The sequence below is a fragment of the Vespula pensylvanica genome, chromosome 3 (genome assembly GCF_014466175.1).
Source record: "Vespula pensylvanica isolate Volc-1 chromosome 3, ASM1446617v1, whole genome shotgun sequence".
Classification (NCBI taxonomy): domain Eukaryota; kingdom Metazoa; phylum Arthropoda; class Insecta; order Hymenoptera; family Vespidae; genus Vespula; species Vespula pensylvanica.
In genome coordinates, this window is record NC_057687.1 from 2,032,898 (window position 1) to 2,057,562 (window position 24,665).

The window sequence follows — 24,665 nt, forward strand, 5'->3', positions numbered from 1 at the left end:
TTCATCATCATCGTCATCGTCATCGTCATCGTCATCGTCATCGTCATCGTCATCGTTATCATCATCGTCATCATAATCATCGTCAAGATCATTGTATCGTTCAAAAAAAGCATCGAACTCGGCTACTCTTCTTCCTCTTCAATTTTTCGATCGATCGATCCCGTCTCGTGTTCTCCAAGTTACCGGCCTGCGGCTTTTCTTCTCCGCGATCGGCAAACTCATTCTTCTAATCGTCGATCCGAAGGAATTGTACATATAATATTAGTATATTACATATATAAATAAATAAATAAATATATATATATATATACATATATATATATATATATATATGTATAAATAAAACATACCAGAAATGTTGCGATGGGGAAAGGGGAAGGGGAATTGTTTAATATACATACAATAATTAGCGACGATTGAAGAATTCGTGTCGTCGGAATTCAGTGCAGTGAACAAAAAAATGATAACAATGATAAAGAGAAAAGAGAAAAAAAAAAAGAAGGAGATGCAGGATCGAAAGCGACGCTCTCGTTTTAAGACTTCCGCGATTTCGTTCAAGCGCATATGTATGTAGGTACAACGTACCGGCAGGAATGAGCCCGCCGAAAGTGTGTCACGATGAAACGTCTTCGATCATTTTTTTTTTTCTTCTTTTTCTCACTCCTCTCTCTTTCTCTCTCTTTCTCTCTTTCTTTCTTTATCTTTCTTTTGTTGATTCGAAGGATAATTTCCATAAATCGCACATAGATCAATTAATCACGCGCACAAAACGAGAAATTTGAAAAGAGAGAAATAGAAAGAAAGAAAAAAGAAGGAAGAAGAAAAAAAAAAAGCATCAAGACAATTCTCTTTTTGTATTCCTCCTTTTGAATTGCTATTATAATTATTACTATTCGATACTATCGTCGACTTTTCAGTAGAATTTTATACGAACATTTTTCTACGAATATCTTATCGTAAACAATTTTATCGTATTTTTATTATTAATAAAAAAAGAAGAAATAAATAGGTTTCTTTCGGCGTGCGCTGATCACAAAAATAAAAAAAGAGTCAATAAATAAATAAATAAATAAATAAATAAATAAATAAATAAACAAATAAGTAAATAAAAGAGTCGCTCCAAAATGCGAAATCGTTCGATCGACTTGTCATCGTAGAATTTCTTGGATTTTTTTTTTTTTTTTTCTTTATTTATCTTTTTTTTTCCTTTCTTTGATCCTATTCGTCAACAGGAGGGCGCTAAATTGTATTCGGCACTTGTCTCTGCGTATAAATCGTGGACGGATAAGTCGTGCCAAGAAATCGTGTTTAACAAATAAATGTGTACAACATTAAAATACATACATACAATACATACATACATATGTGTATACATACATAAATACGAGATTACGATTCGTGGGTAAATCGGTATCCGTTTGATTCTTTATCTATTATCATTACGAGAAATGTTTAGATAATATCCTATTGTTAAATATGTGTTTGTCATTATCACAATGTAACAAAAATATTACTGTTATATAAAGGTCATTGCTGCGCAATGTCGAAAAGAGGTGAATGCGTCCTCTTCCTCTTCATTTCTCATAAACTTTTCTTGTTCATTTTTAGGCACGACCACAAAGAATTCCTTATACTTTTGATACAGCGATAAGTGTAACAAATGATTCTTTTTTTTGGATTATTTCTTTTGGATATTTCATTTCGTATCGAAAAGATGAATAGGTTTATTCATCCTATCGTATAAATCGACGAATTAGCAAAATTTATAAAAAAAAGAATTCAAAAATAATTTTTATTTCGATCCGATTTCCAGTTTAAAAATGACGGTATTATCAAAAATGCAAAATTCATACAAATTCGGATTTGCAACAAAAAATGTTTGTGAATTTTTTCTTAAAATTTTTTGCTCTTTGATCTGCCGATCGAAAATGATGGATGAATGGTAACATAAATTTTTGTAAACTTAACGAATAAGTCTGTCTATAGATTACCTTATTATTAATTAGAATTCATATATAATTCACTGTGTTCACAAACATACATATATCAATTTTATAATTTAAAAGCTTGTAAATAGATTGATTTAATATTTGTACTAAAAATCAAACTAGACGCCAAGATACATGAATAGTTTTTATTCAATTTGATTTTTATTTTTAAAAGTTGAACGATACATATAAAATCATATACATATGCAACGAGATTAAATTAAAATAAATAAAAATTCTATAGAAATATGTAAAATGGTATTAGCCAACACGAACTATATCGGTCGTGCCTATTATATGTCTTACGCGTAAAAATGCTAATTCTTTTTGTTCTATTCGTTTATCATATCGACGCATTGAGTACGGTGTACGGTGTTTCTTGAGTGAACAAAATTTATTTGAAAACAAATTAAATATTGATTTCTTCCTCGTTATAACATTTTTATACATATCATTTGTGCACATTTTCTGAAATTCCGCGTGAATAAATTTATATTGATTTTCATTAAAGATTCTCATTAAACGAATCTTTTTCTTTTCTTTTTTCTTTTAACATGGATCATTAAATCTGAGTAATTTTATTATTCGTAAAAAAAAAAAATAATACACTAAACGTATGATTCGTTCGTAAATAAATACTTTCTTCGAATCTATATACATAAATAAGATTAGAAATTTTCCATTTTTAAATTTTACAAAATTTAGTTAATTCTTAAATCGATAGAATTGTAACCCGAGAATATGTTTATATAGTACAATATGACAAGTTGATATTTGTTACGTTATGCAGAGCATATTTTGTTAAATGAAAATGTGTATGAATTATTTATGCAAAAATGAGATCAGCTTAATCGGATTAAAAGATTAATAACGTTTAATTTTGTCCCGTTAAAGCCCGATCCGTTTACCAAGATACAGTTACTGTTTATTATTGTTTAGTAAATGAACTCTATACTAGACTTATCTTTGCAGATATTATTATATTATATTCACATACCTTCTTATACACTATACATATGAAATATAAACAAAAGATAAAAGATAAAGTTCAGATCCTTAATCCGTAGGATTAGGGTTTAAAATTGATTTAGCGTATGCCAACTGTCGTGCGAGAGAAAATAATTCCGACCAACGGGATACTCATATTTACAACTATTAAAACGGGAAAGAGTTAATATGACTTTATACATATATATATACATATATATACATACATGCATACATACATACATACAAACACACAGAAATATATATATATATATATATTTATTTTATATTATAGATACAATATTGCGGGAATGATCTTTACAAATGATTATTTCTTTAAATAGCAAAAATTAAAAAGATGTTTCTGAATATATATATATATATATATATATATATATATATATATATATATATTTATGTTTATATTTCATGAGTTTTTATTAATAATGTATAATTAATAATAATCGTTTATAATGATATAGAAAACTAATAATAAATAATTATAAATATATAATGGATATATAAAATATAATAGATAAATATATGTATATATATATATATATATATATATATATATATATATATATATATATACACATACACGCACATATTTCTCAAAATATAAATAAGTCATATATAAATAATTTCATACACATTTTCAAGTTTTATCTAATATTTTAACTAATATTTTCTAATCATTTGAAAATTCATGCATTTCGTATCATCTTTTTATATGATTATATTTCCACGAATTGTTTTCTTTTCTTTTTTTTTTCAAATGAATTAAATTAAGATATTAAAAAGTTAACATTTCCTATTACGCGTACTCTCATTCGTATATCTTCTGTCAACGTTTAATTCTAATTGTATATCGCAAAATTTAGAATACGCAATAAATAGATATGACAAAGTATCTATTTAAAATCAATACACTGCCATATAGAGACTTTACAGAATATTAAGTACAAAATGTTGAGAACGAGTAATTATAAAAAAAAAAAGAAAAAGAAACAAAACAAAACAAAATAAAAAAAAGGACTTGTTCCTTAATCACGACTTCTAAGAACTGCGACAGCTAACCAAATCGAATTTGTTTTTCCAACGTAACGTTTTATATGATAAGCTATGGCAAATTCTACTGGACCCGTTATATTCTGTGTTTTCGTAGAAGCTAAGCGTTCCGTTAAATCTTCCAGAGTAGATTGTCTCAAGTTTAATATGAAACCATGCGTATAATAAGCTCTGTACAATTGTTTCAAATCTTTCTTATCGGGTTGCCTCGACGAATTATTGTCTTCGATCTTCGAAATGTAATTTCGTAGGACGGCAATAGCGTGACGATTGTAAATCGTCGTTAATTCGGCGGTACTACGCCAATACGAAAATTTATCTCGTAAATGTTGCTCCGTTTGCATAGCCAATTCACGAAGAGTTTCTTCTTCTTCTTGGGAAACGTTCAATTCGAGAACTTGAACACTACGTTCGGTGGTAGACGAAACGGTAACTCCAATCGGACGCCAATCTTTGCTCATCTTTACATCGTATTTCAAATTATGCGGTAAAATAGATTTTTGTAAATTCTCCCATATCTATAAGAACGTTGTGCATTAAACGCAATCTAAACGATTGATGTAATTAATAACAAAATACAAACTATTTCAACTATTTCAACTTACACCAGAATGATTAACTAAATGCGAAGCCTTCATTAAAGGACAATGACTATCACCTGGATTATAATGATCACTAGTCTCAGGATCCCAAATCACAGTGCCTGTATTTTCTTCTATGCTTAAAACAAATGCTGCCCACTTATTTGTCTGAGAAGAACCTGCAATGTTTACAAAGTATCGAACTAATATCTCATTAAGAAAAATTGATGAATAATATTATTTTATTGTTAATACCTAATAATACGTATGTCTGCGAGCCAAAACTTTCTAGTAAAGATGCAAGTAAAACAGCACGACCATAATGATCGACCTTATTTGCATTTAAAGCCTGACGAGGCGTTAAAGGTCCATAATGATTAGGTACTTCTGGCAATAGCATTGTTAGTCTAGCTGCTTCTTCTGGACTTTGTATATTCGTTATTTTATATGGAGATAAAAGACAACGTTGAATATTTTTTAGCAGCGTATTAATCGTACTATCCTCTTCCAATTTAGCATTACCAGGTAACTCTAATTTCATCAGTGTATAAATTCTTGTATGAGAATGACCAGGACTAGCTTGTACATAACCAAATAACATTGTAGGACTACATAAAGGTGATAGAGTTACCCAACGTTCTAATTCTTGGTAATTTCTATGATGTTCAAGAGGGATTCTTGCTTCGCCTAACCACTGTTGACCCCACACAGGATGCTGATCATATAATCGTAACTTTACATCGTGTTCTCCACTCTTTCTTGGCAATTCAAAATGCATTGTTTGATGCCATATAGGTGCTGGACCATCTGCGATGGGTGTAGCATGCATAATACTACCCCATTCTACTTCTAAAAGTGGTTGAACCAATGCAGATTCTTCTCTAATTGGTATTTCAACACCACGTAAAATGGTAATGGAAAGAAGAGCTTTTCCAATTGTATGATGATGTCGATGTGTACTAGAGGATGGTCTTAATGGACGTCTAGCTTGTAATAAATTTCTAAAAGATATGTCCAACAAAGAAAGAACGGGTTGTTCTATTACAGCTATATCTGGAGGTTTTGGTAGCTGTTTCTCTTTTTTTGTAACTATAAGATGTTCTTCTACATTTTCAAAACATAAAGCAGGGTCTTCTAATAGAAAATATTTTATTTCTTTATTGCATACTTTTTTCTTAGGTCTATGCAAAGAAAGACCGTTCTGTGGATCATTTGGATCATTGCTTAATCTATGCAAATACATAGTACTTGTCTCTTCTTGATTCTGACCATGTAAGATCAAAGAAATTGTACACATGACAGTACCTGAATGAATTTTTCCTGAGCTATCAGCTATAGCAAATTCTATTTCGATATTATTATTTTTAACAGAATGTTTTGGCAATGGTAAAGGTAAAATAGTAGACTGGCCATCCTTCAAATAAACTTGTATCGAGAGATTGTAACATTCTGAATTTCTAAGTAATAATTTATGCAATTTTCTATTAAACGGTTTATTCGTTTTGCATATAACTTTTTTCCTAAATAAAAGTGAAACGGAAGTAATCTCAACATTTGAATCGCTTTGATTATTCTTAGAATGAATATTCACGGAACGTATCGCAATTTCTACAAGTTTTCCTGAAAACTTTGGTACTATTTCATGATCTAACATACTTGTATTATTAAGTAAATAAGGTTTAGTGACGTTTCGTGTAAATGGACTATCAGAAGTATATAATCCATCCTCTGTCAACGAAGTTTTATCAACTTTCTGTCGAGGACTTTTACCATTTTTTACTATAACGCTGTTTGTCTGTTGATCATTATTTACTACAGGATAAGCATAACAAAGACTAAGATCTTGCTTATCGCTATCATGCGATCTCCATTGCATAAAATTCATATTTCAATTAAACTAATTTTTCTATATGTGACACTAATCATGACACTTTCTATTTCACTTTGTTTACAAAATCATGTTTCCATAGCAACGTGAAATTTGTATATTGATGAGCTATACATAGATACATAATAAACTCGTAGTAGATCATTGATAAATTTCCTCGTAGAAATATAATAAAATTGTAGTTTAAGCTATGGCTGCTAGAATTCGTATGCATCATGATGAATATTTACGACCATTAATTTATCAAAGAAATTCTCTCTCTATACGTTCATTTATGATATAATTGTCTCTTATCCCCACTCTTTATACGACAGTATTATTATGTTTTGTCTAAAAATGAAAAATTTTTATACATGTTTAATCCATCCGAATTATAATTTCTGAAAATGGTGAAAAAATAAGTACACATATTAGAATAGGGGAAATCGAGTAGAGAAATCATATCCAATAAAGAATTTGCACACTTTTCGTGTACATTCCTCTGTATTAACGTGTCCAAATGTTTGTACGTATAACAAGCCAATGATATTAATCGACAAAACAAGCAACGAGCCAATCATAATAGCTTTCTTGTCACGCTATATATATATATATATATATATATATATATATGTACCTACATATATATATATAGATCATCTTCAGACTTGATTATTTACAAATAATCATTTAACATTAATATTATAATTTGTCACATTCTGATAACACATGATAACATTGTGTTAATGCTACATATTGTTGGAAATGGATATCTAATCTAAGAAAGGTTATTTCCGGTAATGGCATTTACGACAGTAGGTGTACGTTGCTTTGCTTATGTATCCTGACTACGTGAATTGAACTTACATTGTCCTTTTGATGTCGTTTGTGTAATGAGTGTTAATGAACTTGATATTACTATAAAAAGGAATTTTTATTTTGAATTTATTAAAAGTCGTGTGTGAGTTTATTGATAATTATCTTTGAAAATATGTCAGAAGACGAAGTAGAAAGTTTCGAGATCTCCTATGATTTTGAAAATGAATTTAATATTAATCGTCCTAGACGAAAACTTTCTAAAAAACAGCAGATGCTCGGTAAGGATGTTAAAGAAGTGTTAATTGATATTTGTGTAACGATTAATACATTTTGATTATATTATTTATTTTAATATCAAAGAAACATTTTTCATGTTGAGGTTATAAACAGCTATAGTGTATTTTGGCTATAGTCGCATTCTATTTAAATTCGCAATGTTAATATTTTATGTTATTTATGCAGGTATCTGGGCAGATGATAGCGACGAGGATGAACTTTCTGCGCGACCTTCTTTCAAAACATATAACAAAGGTCCAAAGAATTATACGGTTCCGGTTAATTTTGTTGCCGGAGGTATTCAACAAGCTGGTAAACCAGCAGAAGAAAAAGAGGATAAAGAAAAAGATGATGATGATGACGACGACGACGATGATGATACGAGGATGTCTCAAAGAGATGGGGAGGGATATTTTAATAGTTCAAGGTATTATTAATATATTTTATAATAATTAATTATTTTTATCTATTTTTTTCTATTTCATAATTAATTTCTTAATATTTATAGTTCAGAGGATGAAAAACCAAGTAATTCCAAACAACGTACATCGTTTTCATTGAACGTAGAAGGAGATATTGCTGGATTACGTAAAAAGAGATATCAAGTAAATCCTTCATTCATGAAAAGTGGAGTAGGCAGTTGGGAAGTACATACAAAAGGAATTGGAGCTAAACTGTTACTACAGGTTAGAATAAATAATATTAGTCTTAACATACATTATATGTAATAATTAATCGCAACTAATAAAATATTTAAAATGTAGATGGGTTTTGAACCTGGCAAAGGATTGGGAAAGCAATTACAAGGAATAAGTGCACCAGTAGAAGCTCATTTTAGAAAAGGTAGAGGTGCTATTGGTGCGTACGGTCCGGAGAAAGGACCAAAAATGGTTGAAAAAAGAAAAGAAGAAGCAGAGGATGCAAAGGATTCTAAGTCTAAAGTATCTCAATGGCGAAAAGGGGATAGTATTAACAATAAAAAAAAAGTCAAATATTCATATCGGAGTGTTGATCAAGTTTTAGAAGATGGAAAATTAAAACCAAATAGAAAACTTCCACTTTCGAGTGAAATGAGCAGAGTGAAAGTTATAGATATGACAGGACCAGAACAAAGAATTTTAAGCGGTTATCATGCAATAGCCAGTGGCCAACAATATCCCGATGAAACTATTCCAAGTGTGAATAAAAAGGACAAAATAAATTTTTCTTTGCCAGAATTACAGCATAATTTAAACTTGCTTGTAGATATGTGTGAACAAGATATTATACAGAATGATAGAAGAACAAGACACTTGAGCGATAGAGTAATAGCGTTAGAAGCGGAGAAAAGAAATCTGTCTAAGGTTGTAGATCAACATGGACAACTCATTGATACTTTAGAAAATGTTCTAGCAGTTGTAGATAGATTAATGGATGAAACAAGCGAGATAACGTTGCAAGATACTGCTGATGTATTTAAAAGTTTGCAAGATAAATATTATGAGGAATACAAGATGTATGAATTAGGTGATTTGGCAACTAGTTTTGTGGGTCCAAAAATAAAAGATTCTTTACTTTCTTGGAATCCATTAATGCAACCGAAGCAGCCTATAAAATTATTTGAACAATGGAAAGAAATATTAGAGACTGGTACAAGTCCACTTCAAACAAGAACGATACAACCTTACGACCAACTTGTTTGGAATGCATGGATGCCTTCTATCAGAGGAGCTGTACAGTAAGTTTTTCTTTTATCATAAATTATAATTTAATTTCTTTTTTTTTTTCTTTTACAATAAAAGTTATTAAATCTATGAAATTTTCATATGCAAATTGTTTGTTATAAATTAGACAGTGGACATGCAGGCAACCAGATTCGTTAATAGAGCTATTAGAGCACTGGATACCATTGCTACCTGGTTGGATTTTTGAAAATATTTTGGATCTATTAATACTTCCTAAACTTACTTTAGAGGTAGAAGAATGGAACCCACTCACAGATACTGTTCCAATACATACATGGATCCATCCTTGGTTACCATTAATGCGTAAGTACAAAGAAATTATAATTATTGTTCTCTTTTTCATTTAGTATTGATTTTAATCAACCGTCTACTATTGTGTGATATTTTCTATGAATTTGTAGGTAATTGGTTGGACACATTAATATATCCAATTATAAGACGCAAACTTGGTTCTGCTTTGGGAGGTTGGCATCCGTCAGACAGATCAGCAAGATTAATGTTACAACCTTGGGCAGAAGTATTTGCTAAGGGTGATATGGAAGCTTTTCTAGTAAAAAATATTATACCAAAACTTCAAATAGCTCTTTCCGAGTTTGTTATAAATCCACATCAACAGCATTTGGATCAATGGAATTGGGTGATAGAATGGAAAGAATTAATACCATCTCATATAATGGCGAATTTACTCGATAAATTCTTCTTTCCTAAATGGGAACAAGTTTTGACTTTTTGGTTAAATCATTCTCCAAATTACGATCAAGTAATGAATTGGTATATGGGATGGAAAGGAATGTTGAGCGATAAGTTATTGGCAGAACCATTAGTGAAAGGTATTTATTCATTATAATGTGACAGATTCGTTAAGAATACTCATTATGGAAACAACATTTCAACATTTTCTATTTTACAGAACATTTTAAGAAGGCGATCGATATGTTAAATAGAGCCGTGGCTGCACCTCCGAGTCACCAACCAGGAGCTATGGACCAAGTTTCGTACTTGAACAATTTGGAGAGGAATCAACCGACGATAATGTCACAGATGTCATCAGTGGTACAACCGAGGATGGAGGTAGGAATTATTTTTTCAACGATTCTTGAACCAGTCCAATAACGATATCCTTAATCCGATAATCTGAATTCTATCTTACTGTTTTTTTTTTTTTTTGCAGAGGTTGGCAGAAGCAGTGAGAATAGCAGCACCACAAATTCATCTAGGCTTTAAAGATCTCATACAAAGGAAGTGTGAAGAACGAGGTATCCTTTTCATGCCTATTCCAAATAAATACAGGGAAGCGAAGCAAGTTTACAAAGTGGGTAATGTCCAAGCGTATATAGACGGCAAAATGATATTTGTTTATCATAATGGAGCCAATTGGACGCCGACGAATGTGAACGCCTTACTCGATATGGCGGAACTTTAGAAATAAGTTTAACGGTGGACGAAATTATCATCTAACACTTCGATTTTAATTTATTTTAAGAATAAATTTTAATAACAATATTTTATAATGTTATTCGATACATAGAGATACGATTTTTGTTTTGTACATATTATACATAATTAGCGAATATCACGCGATGATTTTATCCAACGAGAAGAGAAAAAAGAAAAATAGAAGGTAAAAAGAAAAACAACTATGTTGTATGTAAAATATAAGGGTAAGAATTTGTACGTAATATCTTACGAATATCAAAACACGAATAGCATTACATTAGGAAGTATTTCCTTCTTTTTCTTATCAAATATCTTTGCATAGTGATTATTTCTTTAAAACGACGAGCTAATACTCGTAGACTTCGGCTTTGCCGATCTTCAATCTTATCGAGTAGCACTTCTGTTCGGTCAGTTCGAAGTCGAACGCGTGTAGGCGCCTCTGGTTATCCCACTACGAAGGCGCAGCTTTTAAAACTCCTCCATATGGAAAGTTGCACGCTTGATTCCTATGGAACCCTCTACTTGCTCATTCGTTTGTACATGTATGTGAAAGAGAGATAGAGAAAGATAGATAGAGAAAGAGAGAGAGAAAGAGAGAAACAGGGCCAATGAGTAGCTTGTATCAAACGTTACGAGTGTGCACATAAGCGATACGTCGTTGGTGCACTAACACGAATGTATGCAAAACGCTTGCTCGAGAGACTGGTCCAGGGAGAAGAGGAAAAGAGGATGGACGTCTTCTCTTCGCCTACGCGGCCGATCCATGCTCTCTCGGGTGTCGAGAAAATTTGCATCGACGCGAGGCCCGTGTCTGCCTAGTAACCGGCTGTCTCCACTGTCTTCTCTCGTCCGCCTGTCCACGAACATACGCGCGAGATGCATCTCTACGAGAATGCATCTTTAGCTTTTCGAAACGATTTACTCGATACATTGTATTCGTTATTATGATCTTAAGTCTCTCTCTCTCTCTCTCTTTGTTTTCTGTTTTTGTTATTTATTATTATTATTATTATTATTATTATTATTATTATTATTATTATTATTATTATTATTATTATTATTATTGTTGTTGTTGTTGTTGTTGTTGTTGTTTCTTTTTCTCCCTATTTCGTTCCATGATCGGCAACATTTGATACGACTGTTCTATTTTATTATACACACACACACACACACATATATATATAGATATACAGGGTGTACATCCATAGTTGTCCTCTAGTAAATATCTCGCGACTGATTGATGTTACAAGAAAGTTTAATAAGTGAAATTTGTACAGCATTGTATCAATTATAAAATGCGTGTGAATTTTCTTTTTTTTTTTTTTAAGATTGTTTATAATTTTTTTTCGCATATTTATATTGCATAGAAGCGATCGCTTGGAATTCAAATCATATTTAATAAAAAATTGGTACTATGCATCGTTTGCGAGATAATCGATGTCCTTAAGTATTAAATTAGTGGATTTTCCATATAACAATTTAGCAAACGATCGTCTAGTTATATAATATTTTCAAATCGGTTATGTCATACAGGATCATCGACCTTTAAACTCATCAAAATACTCGACTGTTTGATTTGTAAATAACGTCTTTGTACAACATAGACATAATACATTTATACAGAATTACGATACAATATGAATCTATTAATCAGTTATTATGACGTTGATTATCTTATAAACGATACGTAGTAGCAATCTTTGGACTAGGTATGATTTTGATCGTAAATTATTATATGAATATGCAAAATAAAAGAAATAGATATCCATTTAAAAAAAAGAAAAAAAAGAACTATATCGATCTTTGAAATACGAGACAGTCAGGTGAAAAAAGTTTACATAATCAGCTAATTCAGGTCCGCAAAAATTTTTTCTATGAACTTTTTTGTAATTTCAATCAGTTGCAAGATATTTGCTCGAAAATCTATGAACGTACATCTTTTGTATGTGTGTGTGTACATAAAATATATATATTAGATATAGCAAATATTAAGAGAAAATTGATGAGATGTTATCAAAGAGGCAACGATATTTTCTTGTGTCGTTTGTATCAAGTTATAGTATTATGTATTTCTTTTCAAAATTGTAGAGATTAGCTTCGGATATTTCTTACGCTAATGTTCCTTTTTTTTTAGAAAATACGTAAAAATGAGGACGTTTTGATAAGTTCGTTGTTTGATTGTCTAATAAATTATTCAGATAAGAAAATAAAAGGTAAGTTATGTATGTCTTAGATTAAATCGTTTCAAAGAAAATTGAGTTTTATTTTTAATAAATAAGTTTCGATTGTGCGTAAAATTACGACAGAGATATGTATTTTTTATAATCTTAAACACATTAAATTAATTAATATTATCGAGAAAAAGAGAGAGAGAAAGACAAAGAATCTTAGATCGCAATCGTGAACAAGTTTCCGTGAAAGACACGATTGCATAATCGTTAGAGAGAATTATTATCATCGAAGAGATGTATGTATAATATAATTTATCAAAATCTTTTCTAACGAGATATCATTTTTATATAAATAGATTTAAATATTCGTACGTTGAATTTCTTATCAATATTAACGTGCACCTTCTCGGTGCAAACCAGTTCAAGATTTTTATCCATACGTTAACGACAAAGCGTATTGCTCGTTTAATTATGTATCTAACAACGATCGATCGATCGTTACTCTCTCGTTCGATTTAAGAGTCCTATTCGTTTCTCGCCCCTCTCCTCCTTACCTTTAATCTCGACGCTTACCAATTACCACCTGTTTTACAATTCCATTATAAGTTCACCGACGTCGTTAAGAGCTTTGCGAACGATGCGAGTTTGTCGCGAGTCGCTCGTAAGTTTCGCCGGTTGCCGTTTTCTTTATCGCTCCATTCACGATCCTTTGCTTATACAGGGTGTATACAAATTATCGGTCAGAATTTTATAACTCGATATAAATAGATACATGTTCGAAAGAAAGAGATGTGAAGAGGGAGAAAAAAAAGAAAAAAGAAAAAAAAAAGAATTTATTTTGCATATACAAGCTCTTTCCAAGATAAATCACTTTCTTTTCTTTCTCTTCATTTGCAAGTCAATTAAGCTGGACGGACACTTATCCGAGTCTTAACGTAAAGTTAAATATTAAATATAGTTTCTATGGTAAATGCAAATGGATTTACAAAGATTTTATTTATTTATTTATTCTTTTCTTCTTTTTTTTTTTTTATTTTCGTGCGAAATAAAACCGATACGATATTTTATTTTTTACGATCTTTCGTTTCTTTTCTTCTTGTTTTTCATATCTTTTTGTCTTTCTTTTTCTTCTTTTTTACGACTCACTATATGCGAATTACACTTTTGCGTGTTCGACTTTTATCCTTGCGAAATTTCGTATTCGATCGAATCTAATTCTCTCGACGATGGATTCCGACGTTATCGTAACTTCAAAGTGGAGGAACAGAGAGGATCGAGAGAAGATCGTTAAATGTCGTCAGACCGAGAAACGGCGATATACGGAGGGATGTAGTGTACATGCGTGTAGATGTACATTCGTACCTACGTACGTACGTACGTATGTATGCATGTATGTATGTATGTATGTATATATGTACATACATACGTTGTACGTACAACGATTTTAGCAAAACGCGATCGTGCCCAAACATTCCAATCCCACGCAAATCGACCTCCCTAAGAACCTCCATAAAATGGCAAGTACTCGCTTGCTCGTTTCTTCGAGAAGGAAAGAAAGAAAGAAAGAAAGAAAGAAAGAAAGAGAGAGAACGAGAAAGAGAGAGAGAGAGAGAGAGAGAGAGAAAGAGAGAGAGAGAGAGAGAGAGAAAATACGTTAAAGCCTGCAAACGATGATTTAACAGCTGGCACGACTTTTTACAAGTATACCACTTCATCCCATCGAACGACATTTAAACTACTAAAAAACTTAGTTAAGTAAGTCTCAAGTTACTATTTTTAAAAGTCCATTTCATTCTTTATTTTGTTTTGATGATACTTTTGTAATTTTCATTTTATATCGTAGCCTATGAGAAGATACACCTGCGTTATCGATAAAAGTTACATTTTTACGATCTCGTGTTTGACTGGCATCGATTATACCTTATTACGTCGTCGTATTCGAGTCGCGTGAAAGGCGTCGGTTGCGCAAATAGTTGGATGAATTCGACCGGTGATTTAGTGGATTAGACATTCCGAGAAACTAACGATTCTTAGGAGTTAAACCTTCTTGTTGAATATATATATGTATATGTGTGCGTGAGTCGTGACTATATGCTGTAGTAGTAGCGTGGGCGTCGAAAGGTGATTCGAAGCGCGAGAAGTTTTACTACTTTGCGTCGCCTCTCGTAGACGAAGATAATAATGCCGGCGGTTTCGATGCGTGGCACTGTTCCTTTCTGTCTCCTCTTCTTCAACCAAAGTTATACAATACTCTCGATAACAAATATTATACGATTTACGTGATCCCATACAAACAAGGACATAATATATAGATACTGTATATTGTATGTCTCCTATTTCATATATAATAACTTCAAAGTCAGAGTTGACTTTATCGAAGTAGTAACTAACAATATGATTTTCGATTAGGTGAAGTTTCTAATCGTTTCATCGTAAATCATTCAAAATATAAAGGTAATCGTATTTATTTGGAATGAAGCGTGAAAATATAGAATACGTGTTAATCTAAATACGTGAATGATATGAAAGTGATCGGTAAATCAGATGTATTAAATAGTGAGTTTAGATACAAACAAATAATTAAATGATATAATGTATTGCATACTATTAGAATAGAAATAGTAGATGCTTGTAAATTATATGCGAATAGATAAGTATGTATATACGTACATATGTTGTACGTTGTAATATATTACCTTTATTCGAATAAGAAATAATATATAATTGTTATTTAACTTATCAATATATATATATATATATATATATATATATATTATGTTGTGTGTAATCTTATTAGATTAATCATACTTTCTTATTATAATTCTATACAATTTATTTTATTATTTAACTTCCTATTTAAACCGTTTAATGTTTACAATAAATTAAAACTTTGTCATTCTTTTTTTTTCCTTTTTTCTTTTTTATTTACTGTTGATCATTATACATCATCGAACTGGTTTTTAGAAAAATATTACCAACCTGCGGAACTTACAACATTGTTCTCGAGCAAAATAAAATAATAATCTACTTCTTCTATAGAACGAACGTTTGTAAGTGTATAGGTGTGTAAATGTTTACGTAGAGGAGACTCGTTCATTGTTCCTCCGACGATCCTCACTTTGCTCCTATTTTCGTATTATCTGAAGGGCCTCCCAGGTTGGTTGCAACTTCTACTATAATGCATCGAACTATATTGCCGTGGCACACACAACGCGCTTACGTGCGCGTTCCGAGACACCATGGTCGTTTATATTCTCACTGCCGAGAATATAGACGTTAACTACGTTCGTGAATACCGTTTGTTGTAGATCGTTTGTGTATACTACACATACATACATAACGAAAAAGAAATACATACACGTGTATTTATATGTATAGTGGTTTTGATTAAACGTTGATATTAAATATTTTTATTTTAGGAACATATACACACATACAAGTACATATGCACGTGTAGATTACATATAGTTCTTTTTTTATATACGCGTTAATTGTGCATAAAATTTCAAAAATACAGTACTTATAAAAATTATATAAGAGGCTATACGTGTAAAACATATTGATATTTGATAATGTCGTTATATATATATAAAACGGAAGTTTTATACGTTTGTATAGTTATAAAAATATATAAATATTACACTGAAGTTAAGATACGAAAGTATACGTTTTCTTTAGAAAAATAACATTGATCAAATAATCCAATTAAATTAAAGATATACATATATATATATATATATATATATATATATATATTTTATCTATGAATTTGTCATTGATAAATCATTACAAATTTTCCGAACTTACATGCGTATGTATATAACCATGTATTTTACATATGAACATATAGACCTGAGATATCTGATACTCAGATCATTTTCTCTCTCTCTCTCTTTCTCAGAAAAACTCAGAGCTTTTCAATTCGAATTTAGAAACTTTATCGGCGAATAAGTAAGTACTTACCATACACTATCTCTTTGGCTTTACTCACGGATCGTGACGCGGCTAGACGGCTTACGTAAAACGTGCCACGCCTACGTCGCAAATCCGAAACTTACGATTCTAGCGATTTTACAATACATCCGGTGCACCGAAATCCAAGGGTCGTAAGCTTTCTCGATAACACGTAGTTTTCTTTTATTATTCTCCGATTTGCGATCGATGTATTTTATCGTTTAACAGGGGACAAGATGTAAGTCACTGAACAAATAAGGAAATATCGTATATCTTTCTTCCGTGTATACACATACAATAATATCTATATAAGCGAGTACATCTCTGGTTTTATGTATATGTATGGGTAAGTATGTATGTGGTCCAAACTTTCCGAGCACGCCAAGTTCCAAGGATGTTAGTCAGCCTCGACGGTAGGCCGTTGAAATCATTCGTAGCATCCGCGAAACGACGCTTCTTGCTATACGAAGTGGTCAGAAGGATGACTCATGAGAGAGAAGAGAAGACGACAGAAAAAGAAAGAGATAGACAGAGAAAGAGAAACAGAGAAAGAGAGAGAAAGAGTGGTGAGGAAGGCATTAAAAAAAAAAAGAACTGACTGTGTTCTATGGGTGAACGTGCACAGGGAGTACTCGAGCGAGTGAACGCGCGCAACAGGTGTGATTCGTGTTGGTTGACTACTCGTGCGAATAATCCGGTATGTGTATGGAACACCTGAGAGAGAAAGAAAGAAAGAGGGAGAAAGAGAAAGAGAGAGAGAGAGAGAGAGAGAGAGAGAGAGAGAGAGAGAGAGAAAGAGAGTCAAAGAGAGAGAGAGAGAGAGAGAGAGAGAGAGAGAAAAAGTAGATCCAAATTGATTTTTCTAATATCCGCGATAAGTGATTTCTAATATCCTTTGTATAAGTGTTCTTCTCTTTACATTTCGATTCTACAGCCATTTTCAAGTTAAATGTTAAATGATAGTGACGCGTTTATGTATATCGATTTTTGTGATAGTGAAAGATTCGAAGAAACAAAATCATCAGTACCTTGAAAAGATTTCACGGATACGTAACTTACATATTCATGAAGTGGTGATTCTGGTTACTCGAATGGTTTGTAACTTCTCTTTGGAAGAATAAAAAAAAAAGAAGCAGACATGAAAAAAGGGAATATATATAAATAAGTATTACATTATTTTTCGACCTAGATGCAAGATGCATTTGAAATTTATTTAATTCGATTTCTTTACTTTTTTTCTTATATAAATCAATTATTTTCGCTAAACGAGAATGTCGATCAATTATTTTTTCTTTATTACTAATATTCTTTCTTTATTACTGTATTCTATCTTTCCTTATCTAAATGATTACACAATTACACAATAATCATAATTTCAATTATTCCTAAAAATTAAAATATATAAGTAATATTCTTATTCGTTTACATTTGATAAACGAATCAGAGCGTATCGTAAGTACAAACGATCGTTGTTAACACTTTTTCATTTTCTCTATCTATTTGAACGATAATAAATCAGAAGAAGACTTGTCGTACGATGTTCCAATTATTGATTTAAATTAAAGAAATGAACGATTTAATGAAATTCAATCCACTTAGATATTTATCATATTAATCATTATACATTGTAGGAATATGAATAATAAATATAAAGCAATAAATAATCTCTGAGATATCACAAGATGTATTTTTAAAGATACTCGTTATAAGAGAAAACGAAAGAGAGAGAGAGAGAGAGAGAGAGAGAGAGAGAGAGAGAGAGAGAGAGAGAGAGAGAGAGAGAGAGAGAGAGAGAGAGAGAGAGAGAGAAAGAGGGATAGAAATAGAAAGGGATAGAATACGTTTCACATTATTTTTTGTAATACTCACATTTTCTAATTTTTTCTAATTTTTCCTAATTTCTAAATTTTTAATAATATCATTCAAACGTTTTTTTTGTTTACATTTTGATTCTACAAGCATTTTAGTGTTAAACTTTGAATGCTAATAATGGGTTTATAACGACTTTTGTACTTTGGTAGTGAAAGACTCGAAGAAACAAAATCATAAGTACCTCGAAGAGACTTTCATGGATGTGTATCTACATATTCATGAAATGGTGATTCTGGTTACTGGAATGGTTTGTAACTTTTCTTTAAAAAAACAAAATGAAAGAAACAAAAAAGGAGAATATTTATGAATACTTAGGTATTACATTGTTGCTCGAGCAAGATACACTAGCAATTTATTCAATTCTACTTCTTTAATTCTTTTCTGATACGAATCAATTTTTCTCGCTAAACGAAAATATCGATAAATTGTTATGTAATAACATTCTTTTTTTCCTTAACTAAATGATTACAATCATACAATACTCATAATTTAGCATATCTATTATCCATGAAAATTTGAACAATTAAATAATATTCTTATTCATTTACATTTAATTATTAATTTAGGAATCTAGAAATGTAATTATTAATCAGGAAATAATATTTAATAATTAATTTAGGAATCACCGCGTGTCGTAACTATGAACTATCGTTGTAAACACTTTTCCTCTATCTATAAAAAAAAACATGGTACCGTGTTTCGATTATTGATTTAAATTAAAAGAACGAACGATTTAATGAAATTCGATCCGCTTAGATATTTAACAAACTAATCATTATACATTGTAGGAATATGAATGATAAATATGAATCAATAAATAATCACTGAGATATCACAAGACGTGTGTTTTTGAAGATGCACGTTATAAGAGAAAACGAAACAGAGATAGAGGAAGGAAGAAAAAGAAAGAAAGAGAGTGAGAGAGAGAGAGAGAGAGAGAGAGAGAGAGAGAGAGAGAGAGAAAGTGAAACAGGCGCTATTTTCTTCGGACCTTTAATCAAGGAGGAACGCATAACGACGCAGCGCGTAATGAGTAATGACATCTGGTCTGTAAAGGGCGGGGCTAACAGGTCCCACGCGGTCTCTTCCGTGCGCGCGCGCGCGCGCGCACACTTCGTTACGCGTTTCTGTCCGTTTAAGCACTTACGTGCTCGATTTAAACGATGCATCCCACCTCTCAGTCCATCTCTCTCTCTTTCTCTCTTTTTTTTTACGTTCATTGCATCTCTCCGTCTTTCTCCCTTTTTCTTTCGTGACTTTTTCTGAGAGCAGCGAGAGCGCCTGCGCGCGCGCGAACTTGACTCGGGTCAATGATTTTTTCATTTCGGTGAACCTTTAAGTTATGTAGGTATTTATATATATATATATATATATATATATATATGTGTGTGTGTCTGTATGTATATATATATATATTTTTGTTTTTAAATAAATGGAAGTATCGGGAAAAGGAGAGAAAGGAATTATTTTCACTGTATTAGAGTCTGTAGACTTTATTGATATGAAAAAAAGAGAAAAAGAAAAGAAGAAAAAGAAAAAAAAGAGAACAATTAAAATCGTGTGAAATTACAAATTACAAATAGAATTATACGACTTGACGAAATATTATGGAATTAAAAATAAATGATAATATTGTACGTTCAATCGGACTTGAATTAAATTCTAAATTTCGTGTTAAAAACAGTAATAATAATAACAACAATAATATTAACATATTAAAGTAAAAGAACAAAGTCAGACAGAGAGAGAGAGAGAGAGAGAGAGAGAGAGAGAGAGAGAGAGAGAGAGAGAGAGAGAGAGAGAGAGAGAGAGAGAGAGAGAAAGAGAGAGAGAGGGAGAGAGAGAGAAAGAGAGAATCGTCCCATTTGATTAAACTCTCATGTTTTCAACCGTCTTCGTATCACCAGACAATAAATAAAGAAACGATTTTGCATTTACGATCGTTGACGATACGCAGAAATGAATTTCTTCGTTGAGAAAGAAAAAAAGATAGATAGATAGATAGAAAAGTAGAGAGAAAGAGAGAGAGAGAGAAAGAGAGAGGATAGCGTTATAAAGAACAGTGCGATGCATTTGAATAACGGACGGATCGGATCGGATCGGGTATAATCGAACGTTCTTCTATTTGCCGCGCGAGAGCAACGTTAACGAGGTAAAACGAAAATACTGTACAAGTTTGTGTACATGTATGTATATACGTGTATATGTCTCTTAGGTTGCATCAGTATGCAACCGCACACCCACACACACATGCATATACGCACATACATATATACACATATAACACACGTGTTTTGTATAGACACACATTCGCAAGAAGACATCCGCCTGCCGAGTATGGAATAAGCGTATCTCACAATCATAAACGCTCCGGAGCCGCTCGTTCGAGTTTTGTCGCTGACATCTGAATCGTAATCGCATACGAAATATTATAGTTCGCGAGTGAACTTCCTAATAAGGTGAGCCCCTCGTCTTTCTTATAAGGAACGATAAACTACCCTACATTAGGATGTCCGAGCCATCTTCGTTCTTCTCTTTTATTTTTTTTTCTGCCTTTCTATCTATCTATCCATCTATCTCTCTCTCTCTCTTTCTCTCTCTTTCTTTCACTTTAAACACAGAAGAACGAGTTCGTTGTGTAACCTTAATGACTTTAATAGCGAAAAGGACTACGCTCGCTCGTGCGAGCATTCGCAACGCGAAAAGCCGCATAATTTAGCGAACGAGTGTGTCCGCATACCATCGCTATGCTCGAAAGTCTGTTTCTTCGAGGTGCCGGAGTACATGCTCTCTACTAGTCTGTATAAACGCGAGTAAGAAAGAGAAAGAGAGAGAGAGAGAGAGAGAGAGAGAGAGAGAGAGAGAGGGAGAGAGAGAGAGGGAGAAAGAAAGAGAGAGAATATTTGAATAATCGAGACGCGTTTTCCACGTTCGAACTTTCAAACGCTTGGCACTCGCAAATTAATCACCTTAATTACGAATAATAGCGTGACCGATCCTTTCCCAGTTCAAATCCATTCAAAGTACGATTTATTAATGATATTCTCAGATGCGGTTTATTTTCGAATATGGTTTGCGTTTAGTAAAGTGTTAATAAATAGTAATTTCACGTATGGCAAGTCGTAAATTAGAACATTTTCTATACCATATTTTGTATCTACCTATCTATCTATCTATCTATCTATCTATCTACCTATCTATCTATCTATCTATCTATCTCTCTGTTTCTCCTTCTCTTTTGGTTTTCTATGAACGAATACGCGACAAATTCATGCTTCGGTTCTAGCCTTCTTTGGTGCGAGCGCGCGTGGGCGCATTTACTTCGAACGGAATTACAGTCCTCACTTACTCCATCGTATCTCTCGGTCATTTTAGTATATAAGTAACTGCAATCGCGAACCGTGACCGTTGCCCGTACCATCTGGTTTACGTAATTACACGCAGACACGTAGAGAGAGCACAGGGACGAGCCGTTCCTACCACAGCCGCTTGCTTTGCTTTGCTTTGACTTGACTTGACTTGCCTTGCCTTGCTTTGCTTTGCTTTGAAGACTCTCCGGAAGTAATCTTTGCCGTTACGAAGGTGCTACGCTCGACTATGTCATGCATACTCCCTCTTCTTCTTCTTCTTTTTTTCCTTTTTTATTTATTGTTAGTCCTTCGCAATTTGTCGCTGACTACTCTGTCGTCGTGTAATTGCAAAAGTGTAGACATCTTTTAACATTCTATATACATCGGGATTTATCTAGGTTTTACTACTAAATATGTTCGTTTCATTTTTACCATTGAGAGTGTTCTTTTATGTAAAAAGACATAAAAACGTAAATTATTTGCAAATATAAATATACGTTTATATTGATACGGTTTAGGTAAGACACTCTACGTATGTTATCGTTGAAGTATCGAATTGAATTATTCTAGATCGTAATGGACTACACAATGATTAATAAATGAAACTATCAAAGAGAAATTCTATTTCATGATTACTTCAATTAGTAAATTATATCGTTGGAAAAGAATTCTATTTCTTCATTGAAACAAAAAGATCTTCTTCCCTTTTCATCTTGACATATTTTAAGCTGTGATGGAATACACTATGATTAATAAATTAAACCGTCAAAAAGAAATCCTACTTCATAATTGCTCCAATTACTAAATTATACCGTCGAAAAGGAATTCTATTTCATAATTGAAAATAAAAAAGAAATAGGAAACGATATTCTTCCTTTTTCATTTTGATATCGCACGTGTCAGAATTTTAATCGAGGGCAAGGAAACATATACGCGTTGTCGTTTCGATGATAGCCGATCGTTAAGATTGTCGCAGTAAAAAAAGAAAAAGAAAGAAAAAGAAACACGAGACGGATATTATCCTCCGTGATAGAATAGGATTTAGCAGATGTCGTGTCACCGTCTGGAAATGGGCGTGGTATTGCTTCCAGTAACGCTTTTGCAATCAATCATACATTTGACTATATTATACACTTGACCGAAAGTAGGTTGTTTCTCAGGAAGTCGATACCCGTAATAATCCGAGTCTTTCTTGAGTAATCCGACTCTCGAGTTCTGTTTCTGATCGATCTCGTTGAAAGATCTCTCGGCTCGATATTAGCCAAGGATCGATGTATTATTTTTACTATTTATCTATCGACGAAATCTTTTAAGAATTATTTTACTAATCAACAATAACGTTGGTACGTATAAACAAAGTATACAGGATGATTCCAAAATCGTGTTCTAATTGGCGATTAAAAATTATATTAAAATTATATAGAAATTATATAGAAATTATATTAAAATTATATAGAAATTATATAGAATATTAAAATTATATAGACGTTGGTTACAATCTTATACGATCGATATTTAAAGTCGACTTATTTATTTTTTCTTTTTTTTTTTAATAAGATAGAGCTCCGCAGGAAGAAGAATTTTTCTTCTATACACTTTTTATTCGTTTTACATATACGGGATGTTACAACAATCGTTAGACCACCCTGTATAATACGTCCCGTTCGAACTTCCAAGATTCGATTACTCCGTCCGGCACTTTCGAATATCACGCTCGAACAGTCACGCAACTAAGCTAATCTCGTGAATGGCTGTACGCTTCGACGCAGGTTCACAATTTTTTTTGTCTATGTTTCTAGTAACTGGTACGTATCCATCCGCTCGAAGCTAAAACGGAGAACAGAGTAAAGATTGAAACATTAAATAATAATAAAAAAAAAAGAAAAAAAAGAAGCCGAGTGCTTTAAGAAATTCAGATAAAGGAACTTTTATAAATCGTTGCTGCATTCAAAAAATAATATACTTTTGTTTTTTGTAACTAATTTGTATTTTTATAATTAACAAATTTTTATTAATTCGTATGACTGTTTGTATGACAAATGTCAAGAAAATCTTTTCCATAAAAGTCAAAGAAATAAATTTGGAATATTTAAATCGATATCATAAAGATTTATTAATTTTGAAGAAGATGCAAAAGAAGATGACGAATAAATAAAATAGGATAATATAAAACTTACTACTTCATCAGTCATAAAATAATCGATAAAAATATCTTCTCAAATATCGTTAACCAGTAACGAATAAAGAAACAAGAAAAAAAAAAAAGTTCATTAAAGAAATGTCAATCCTCTATAAAACTCAATGTAAATAAAAAATCGCGCACTCGTATACTATCTATATCTTTCAAAATCTCATTCCACGTTTTCACCACACAAATAATAATAATTAATTCATGTTCGAAAGTTAATGTTTCTTAAGTATAAGTTATACCACAAGTTTCTTATTATGTAATTTGTTCTTTTTCTTTCCCATTTTTTCTTTTTTTTTTTAGACAATAATAAAAACGATTTGAATATAGATACGTAGAGGGTTAAGAGAAAGGGAAAGATAAAGATAAAGATAAAGTTA

General features: G+C 31.9%; 3 protein-coding genes across 5 annotated transcripts in view; 2 read left to right on the forward strand and 1 right to left on the reverse strand.

Annotated features, from left to right (window-relative positions):
* Nucleotides 1-3,567: 3,567 nt before the first annotated feature.
* Nucleotides 3,568-7,077, reverse strand: LOC122627502 (coiled-coil and C2 domain-containing protein 2A-like). The gene is made up of 3 exons (XM_043808628.1): nt 4,883-7,077; nt 4,652-4,806; nt 3,568-4,564 (listed from the first exon to the last, which is right to left on the reverse strand). Exons 1-3 carry the CDS (start codon nt 6,510-6,512, stop codon nt 4,022-4,024), a joined length of 2,328 nt encoding a protein of 775 aa, XP_043664563.1. The 5' UTR covers nt 6,513-7,077; the 3' UTR covers nt 3,568-4,021.
* A 78-nt stretch (nt 7,078-7,155) lies between these two features.
* LOC122627500 (tuftelin-interacting protein 11) lies at nt 7,156-11,025 on the forward strand. Of its 3 annotated transcripts, none has more exons than XM_043808624.1 (8): nt 7,156-7,591; nt 7,776-8,016; nt 8,098-8,275; nt 8,354-9,306; nt 9,420-9,616; nt 9,715-10,143; nt 10,224-10,384; nt 10,485-11,025. In XM_043808624.1, exons 1-8 carry the CDS (start codon nt 7,486-7,488, stop codon nt 10,734-10,736), a joined length of 2,517 nt encoding a protein of 838 aa, XP_043664559.1. In that variant the 5' UTR covers nt 7,156-7,485; the 3' UTR covers nt 10,737-11,025. The 3 variants fall into 3 exon arrangements, with proteins under 3 accessions (XP_043664559.1, XP_043664561.1, XP_043664562.1); XM_043808626.1 differs by having other exon boundaries at nt 7,164-7,315; XM_043808627.1 differs by having other exon boundaries at nt 7,178-7,291.
* A 9,778-nt stretch (nt 11,026-20,803) lies between these two features.
* Nucleotides 20,804-24,665, forward strand: part of LOC122628197 — a 34,487-nt gene continuing 30,625 nt past the window's right edge. The window contains exon 1 of the mRNA XM_043810213.1: nt 20,804-21,206. The gene's annotated coding sequence lies outside the window, so the exon portion shown is untranslated. The remainder of the gene's footprint in view (nt 21,207-24,665) is intronic.